Genomic DNA, 7943 nt, shown 5'->3' with positions numbered 1-7943 from the left:
TGAAGCAGATGGGCTACACCAGCAGAGGACAACTCCTGTCAGCTAAGAACAATAAACTGCGGCTACAATTTGCACAGGCTCACCAAAATTGGACAATAGACGACTGGAAAAACGTTGCATGGTCTGATGAGTCTCGATTTCTGCTGTGACATTCAGATGGTAGGGTCCGAATTTGACATGAACAACATGAAAGCATGGATCCATCCTGCCTTGTATCAACGGTTCAGGCTGGTGGTGGTGGTGTAATGGTGTGGGGGATATTTTCTTGGCACACTTTGGGCCCCTTAGTACTAATTGAGCATCATTTAAAGCTATGGTCTACGTTTAGAAAGACAATGAGAAAGATTTGAAAAAAGCATCCCCCCCCACAAACACACCCCTCACTCTGTGCTCCATGATCCCTCCCCTCCTAACGACACATAAACACGCTGATGTGACAATGTGTAAACATGATAGCAATTTTAGCTTACAATGCTAAAAGTAAGGCTAACGTCTCCGTCGAACAAGTAAACAAGTGTTGACAATATTGCAGACAAAACATGTTTCGATGCCGTCTAACCACACAAAGAACTAACGGCAGCTTTCACAGTCATAAGCCAGCATTGGCATACAGTTATCTGTGTCATAGGCTGAGTCGGCGGAAGTTCGCTGCATAGATCAGCCTCTCATTTGGCGGAACGAGCCACCCGCTTAAGTCCCACCCTACCACCTCCGGTTGTGTAGCAGTTTTCAACCGTTTTCAACATGTCCTTTACTAACTTTTGCGGTGTTTGATCTTGCGGGAATGTAGCCATTTTTCTGCCATGGTTCGCGTCCTGTAGGCGATATTTTTGTGGGCATGTTACACCAAAACCTGTTTCCCCCCGGCAGTATTTTTGCAAGTGCACTGTTGCTGTGGCACCGCCCAAAACGATTGTGATTGGTTGAAAGAAATACAAGCAGCCGGAGCGTTTTTTCCTCCAATCTCAAAGTGAGAGTCGGCCCAGGTGAGCGAGACTATCTGTGTCACAACATCCACAATTAAAACGAAATATTACCTGTTCAACAAAAACTCCGTTGTATCAGCATCACTTTTCAGGCCCAGATCTTGCCGGAGCTTTCTCCATCGGTCAAAGGATGACCCGATGTTTACTCTGCTTTGAGCCCTCAGTTTGTCGCATTTCCTCTTCGTTTCTGCCTTTTCAGAGGCAGACTTGCGCTTCCTTTCGGCCTTTGCCGGTGGGGCAAGCAGAGGCCGCTTGCTGCTATTGCTCTCTTTATTTTCCATATCGAAACTCGTGTAGCTGAATCGCTCAGGGCCTTACAAACCACTAGTACTTTCAAATGCAGAGGGGGGTTGGGACGAAGCAGGACGAGGAGCAGAGAAGAGTCAAAATGGAGTGAGGGGACTGGATGGAGGGTAAGAGAGAGAGAGAGAGTGCAAATTTGAGCAAGGAGTAACTCCCATGCGGACCGGATGGCTGTGATTGGTCAATTCTTTGCAGGCCTGCAGCCGCCAGAGAATATGGACTTTTTTTTTTAGTTCCTTTTGCTCTTCACATTGTGTAGCTAGCACTATTGGGCCATAACCAACCATCTAAATGATGTTAATAATAATGATCAGTCTTTCTAAATGTAGACCATAGCTTTACCATACAGCCTACCTGAGTATTGTTGCTGACCATGTCCATCCCTTTATGACCACAGTGTACCCATCTTCTGATGGCTACTTCCAGCAGGATAACGCACCATGTCACAAAGCTCTAATCATCTCAAACTGGTTTCTTGAACATGACAATGAGTTCACTGTGCTCCAATGGCCTCCGCAGTCACCAGATCTCAATCCAGTAGAGCACCTTTGGGATGTGGTGGAATAGGAGATTTGTATCATTGGTTTGCAGCCGACAAATCTGAAGCAACTGCGTAATGCTATCATGTCAATATGGACCAAAATCTCTGAGGAATGTTTCCAGCACCTTGTTGAATCTATGGCACCAAGAATGAAGGCATTTCTGAAGTGGAACTTTGTTTGTACAGAGGGTTCTATAACTCACTTCCACTCCCCACTAGTTGTTTTGGGATGGCACTCAGTGTGGCAGATCCTCCATGTGAACATGGATATGGAATGAAAGTGGGTAGGGAGAGGGTGTATGGGGTGGTTTGGGAAAGGCCCCTTGTTCTCCAGGGACATTCACAAATAGTGAGACAGCCAAGTGTAAATTCTGAGATAAACAAACCAAATTTTGCACAGCCATTTTAGAATTAACCGTCAGTGGTAGTTATGAGTGAATGTCATTCAAGACCAGAGCACACTGGTGACATCACTGCTAAGTGTCCTAAAGGATATCTAATCAGCTCCCATGTCTGAGTAGGTGTAGCTGTAGCACCTATGTGACCCCACCAGATACATGATGCACCCAACATACCTACACATCAGTCCAGGATCAGCCCCCTGAAAAAAATGCTTAGTATTTAGCTAGCTACAAAGTTGTTAAGAGGTGGTTAAGGTTAGGATAAGGGTTACATCTTGTTACCTATAAACGTGAATCACGTCTTTATGCACTGAGTTAAAGTGGATTGCTACGTTTGGCCTCATTTCTTCACTACAATGATGCGTTGCAGAAGGGTTCAATACATGTATGTATCTGCAGCTATGCATGTCCCCATGTCAGTTTGATAGCCACACCTGAATTAACAGGCTGTGCCAGCACGAGAGCTGAGCCACAGGACTGGAAGGATACTGGAGTGAACGATAAGGCTAGCTGTAGGGCAGTTATCATAAACCTGGTTGTATTCCATACCAGAAAGTGCTTACAATTATAAAAGAATAAACCTTGGCAATTGTTCAAAGCCACACATTTGGTGGCCATCTTAAAAGGCAGACATGTTGGATTTCCATTTGGCAAATGGTAGTTTCTGAACAATTTTGCATTTAGCTGCCCTACTAAGTGAACCACAACTTATGCTAGACCCATTTAAATCTTCCCATCCCCATGGAGAAATAAGGAAACAAACATCAGTTTAGGGTTTTATTTAAAGCAGAGAGATAAAAGCAGGTACGTGCCGAATGAAACATCTTGCATTCAGAATGAGCTCTTACATGGTTCCTCACATGTATTCCCTACTTTAACTTGGGCTCTCCATGACCGTGCGAGTTCGTGATCAGTTTTGGAGTTTTAGCTCCAACTCCACTCATTTTTGTCACAGCTGCGCCACTTTCAGGTCCCATCTCTGCGGCTTCATTAACAGCTCCATCATCGCTGGCCTCTGTCACGTTGCTGCTGTTGACATGGTCAGGTCCCTTCTCTGTGACTTCATCAACAGCTCCATTGTCATTGGTGGCAGTCACGTTGCCGCTCTCCTGGTCGCTGGCCGCAGTCACATTGCCGCTCTCCTCGTCGCTAGCCACAGTCACGTTGCCGCTCTCCTGGTCGCTAGCCGCAGTCACGTTGCCGCTCTCCTGGTCGCTGGCCGCAGTCACGTTGCCGCTTTCCTGGTCACTGGCCGCAGTCACGTTGCCGCTTTCCTGGTCGTTGGCCGCAGTCACGTTGCGGCTCTCCTGATCGCTGGCCGCAGTCACATTGCCGCTCTCCTCGTCGCTAGCCGCAGTCACGTTGCCGCTCTCCTGGTCGCTAGCCGCAGTCACGTTGCCGCTCTCCTGGTCGCTGGCCGCAGTCACATTGCCGCTCTCCTCGTCGCTAGCCACAGTCACGTTGCCGCTCTCCTGGTCGCTAGCCGCAGTCACGTTGCCGCTCTCCTGGTCGCTGGCCGCAGTCACGTTGCCGCTTTCCTGGTCACTGGCCGCAGTCACGTTGCCGCTTTCCTGGTCGCTGGCCGCAGTCACGTTGCCGCTCTCCTGGTCACTAGCCGCAGTCACGTTGCCGCTTTCCTGGTCACTGGCCGCAGTCACGTTGCCGCTCTCCTGGTCACTGGCCGCAGTCACGTTGCCGCTTTCCTGGTCGCTGGCCGCAGTCACGTTGCCGCTCTCCTGGTCACTAGCCGCAGTCACGTTGCCGCTCTCCTGGTCGCTGGCCGCAGTCACGTTGCCGCTCTCCTGGTCGCTGGCCGCAGTCACGTTGCCGCTCTCCTGGTCACTGGCCGCAGTCACGTTGCCGCTTTCCTGGTCGCTGGCCGCAGTCACGTTGCCGCTCTCCTGGTCACTGGCCGCAGTCACGTTGCCGCTTTCCTGGTCGCTGGCCGCAGTCACGTTGCCGCTCTCCTGGTCACTAGCCGCAGTCACGTTGCCGCTCTCCTGGTCGCTGGCCGCAGTCACGTTGCCGCTCTCCTGGTCACTAGCCGCAGTCACGTTGCCGCTCTCCTCGTCGCTGGCCGCAGTCACGTTGCCGCTCTCCTGGTCACTAGCCGCAGTCACGTTGCCTCTTTCCTGGTCGCTGGCCGCAGTCACGTTGCCTCTTTCCTGGTCGCTGGCCGCAGTCACGTTGTTGCTCCTCAAGCCATTGGCTATAGTTACATTGTTGTGGTGGTAGCTGGCCGGTGGAGTCATGCTGCCGTTTGCCATGTGTGAACTGTAGTCATCTTTCTGAGTTTTGAGCTCTTTTGGTCCAGTCTGTTGTACAAGTTTCACGTGACCGACTGATGCCTCAGCTTCCACTTCATTGGTTTCCAATTGTACTGAAAGACATTCACTAGACAATTTAGAACAGAAAGAAATTTAGTGATGTTCATTTTCTAGACTTTTACACTACTGTAAGAATTCATTACTCAAAAACATTGCTTTAAAAACTGATTTTAAAGCTGAGCGGAAAGATTTAACACTGGTTGTCAGTTCAGTGGGGTTCGTTTTATTACAACATGACAGAACAAATAAACATACAGCAAGCAGGTAGACCTGTACTGTAATAGAATTGCATGGTTTTAATTAGCCATAGCAGCTGTATACCTGCCATTGTATCATCAGTGCAGCTTTAGACACAGTTGGAATTCCAGTATCCAAACAAAGCAACAACTTGAAACCACACATGCTTTCATTTGTCTGATAGGGTTTCACAGAGCCTGCTCACCTTCTTTAGCATTATGCTCCAACATGGTCTCCATTGACTGGAGAAGTGCAAGGGCCTTCTTTATGGAGATATCATTGGGAGACACATCTGGAGTGTAAGAAAAAAATACATTAATATCAGAAAGTATCTCCATATAGCTTCTATCACTGCTGTTCTTACCTCTTATTCTCCTCTGCAGCGCATCAAGTCCTTCATTTGTGCCACCAACTGGCAAACAAGAGCCTATAAACAGTGCAGTTGAGGTTAATCAAATGTTTTTGCTGTGTGATGGCACTCATCACAAACTTGTTACAGCTAAACAACAATTCAGGAATGAGTTATTAGCCTCACTCTACATTTGGTATACTCCACCACCAGTTTCTTAAACACAAGCTTCAAACAGAAGAAACATAGAAACCTTTGACAAGCCAAACAGTCAGCAGACAAAACAGCAATGCCCACACAGCTCCCATTGCTTCAGTCACCAAGAGAAAGTGTTTGCTGTTCAGCATGCCGGGTCAAAAACCCTCATGCAGGTGGCACAGCTGTGGCTGATCAGCTCTAATTGGCTCTCTCCTCAGAGAGTGTTAGATGAGATACAGCCCTTCATGTGTCAAATGCAATACGCATTGACTGTAAAACTATGAGAAAGCTTTACATAGTTATTTAACATTATTTGTCGTGGATTTATGTTAAGGAGCAATCCTAATATGAAACAGAGTGTCAGGTTAGGTCCAAACAGTGAGGAAGATCCATAAGAAGAGGGGAAAGTAAGGACATTTAAGAGATATCCTTCCTCTTCAGACCACTATGGAAAAAATATATTTGTAAGGATGATGATATGTACAAGGAAAAAAAGTTGGCCCAAACCAGTTTACTCTGGCTGTGCCTTGAATTGAGAATGCAGAATGTGCAGAGAAAATCACACAGCATCTATGGCAAGCCGTTTTAACATTTAATCGCTAGACTGGATATTCATTACTGATATCTGCAACATAATTTTGCCTAGTCAAAACTCTGATTCAAGATATCTGTAATCAGATTTTGCCTAGTCAAAACTCTAATTACAGATATCTGTAATTCAGTTTTGACTAGTAAGATTCAAACTATTTTTGCCATTCATGTGTATGGGGTTTGTCATTACAGATATCTCCAATGTAGTTGCGGATATCTGCAATTGTTATTGCGGATATCTGCAAATGAATTGTGGATATCTGTAATTCCAGTTTGAGATATCTACAATTTAATTTTGACTAGTCATAATTCAAGTTCAAGATATCTTTAATTATCATCAAATGAAGATATCTACATGGTCCTTTCTAGATATCTTGAATTGAGTTTCAGATAGTCAAAATGATGTTGTAGATATCCTGAATTCGAATTATGACTAGTCAAAATGACGTTGTAGATATCTACAACTGGAATTATAGATAGTCATAATGTAATTGTAGATATCTATAATGACAAACCCCATACACATGAATGGCAAAAATAGTTTGAATCTTACTAGTCAAAACTGAATTACAGATATCTGTAACTGTAGTTTTGACTAGTCAGAATGACGTCATAGATATCTGTAATTCAGTTTTGACTAGTCAAAATGACGTTACAGATATCTGTAATTCAGTTTTGACTAGTCAGAATGACGTTACAGATATCTTAAATTAAAATTCATACTAGTCACAATGGCATTACTACTAGTCAAAATGATGTTATAGATATCTATAATGGCAATTCCGGATAGTCGGACTTAGTGATTAAATGTTAAAACGGCTTGCCATACAGCATCTGATTTTACAAAATCCCTCTGTTGTGCTTCAGGTGTTAGTGTCAGTATAGTGAAGTCTAGTTATGAAGGTGCTGAAAATGGGTGGAGCTAGATGGCATTTAAATGTAAGCATGAGACTGGATTAATTAATGAAATTGTCAGTCCTTTTTCAGGATGCTGCAATGATGAAATCTTTGTGGTTTCTTGCCCAAAACTATGATGGCTTGGTTGTGAAAGGATGTTAGTGGTTTAATGGGTGTAGGCTATTCTATACATAGTTTTGTGTCTAAGTGACTAATGCGAACATCAGTTTTGAAATTTGGTCCAGTATTGAGTGAGAGGGCTGCAGCTGGCGGCCATTAAACAGGCTGTCATGTAACCACTCAGGGCATGTTTGCACCCTCAATTTACGTCCACTCAAAGTGCTTGTTTTCGCCACTGACAGGCTCAGATTATTATTTCAAGTGACATTATGCAGAGGATCCCCACAGAAATATACCTTTATGATAAAGAGTAAGATCCTTTTTGTTTAACCAGAAACAACCCCCCAAAACACCATCACTAAAGTCACCAGACTCCATTTAAATAAATAGTAATTTTAGTGTGTATAGAGACAACGTATTTTCACATCTAACTGGGTGAATTAAGGGTTTATTTCCACCAAACCAGAGCTGGTGATTGTTGGAACAGTGGAAAGATGAACCAAGATGGCGTTTGTGGGTTTTATTTTGTTTCTGTTCACTTTGTATAAAGTGTGTTTTACAATGATGAAATTGCTGTTTCTTTAAATGAAGTCTGGTGGGTTTGATGTTAGTGATTTTGGGGCTATTTCTGGTTTTAAAAAGCATCTTATTCTTGTTCCCAGTAGTCACTTAGACATAAAAAACATGGGAAAACAGGAGCCTAATTTAAATATATCAGTTACCTTTTAATGGCAGAGGTTATGAGGAGAGAGACAGACATTGCCATCCCTAAAGTCATGCCACAAGCATGCATACCCACATATGTGTTTGCAGTTACTGAGGCTGATGATATCTGCTCCTCAGGTTGATGAAGTACAAAACTCTGCTGGGATTTACTTTCAACTTTCATTTACTGATGTGTGATTGCTGGATGAGGCCCTGTGAAGCTTTGGGGCTTTGAAGCTGTGAGACTTTAAAATCTGCAAGCACAGTGGCACCTGGTGGTTTGCAAAA

At 44.7% G+C, this 7943-nt stretch overlaps 1 protein-coding gene across 1 annotated transcript; it reads right to left on the bottom strand.

Moving 5' to 3' along the window:
- Positions 1 to 3100: 3100 nt before the first annotated feature.
- Positions 3101 to 5482, bottom strand: LOC125881254 (polysialoglycoprotein-like). Its single transcript, XM_049564340.1, has 4 exons — positions 5398 to 5482; positions 5160 to 5222; positions 5001 to 5087; positions 3101 to 4611 (listed from the first exon to the last, which is right to left on the bottom strand). The coding sequence occupies exons 1-4, from the start codon at positions 5450 to 5452 to the stop codon at positions 3101 to 3103; spliced, it is 1716 nt and encodes a 571-aa protein (XP_049420297.1). The 5' UTR covers positions 5453 to 5482.
- Between the last annotated feature and the right edge of the window lie 2461 nt (positions 5483 to 7943).

This window comes from Epinephelus fuscoguttatus, linkage group LG20 (genome assembly GCF_011397635.1).
Source record: "Epinephelus fuscoguttatus linkage group LG20, E.fuscoguttatus.final_Chr_v1".
Taxonomy (NCBI): domain Eukaryota; kingdom Metazoa; phylum Chordata; class Actinopteri; order Perciformes; family Serranidae; genus Epinephelus; species Epinephelus fuscoguttatus.
The sequence above is the reverse complement of the archived record's forward strand: the minus strand, read 5'-3'. Positions and strand labels throughout refer to the sequence as shown.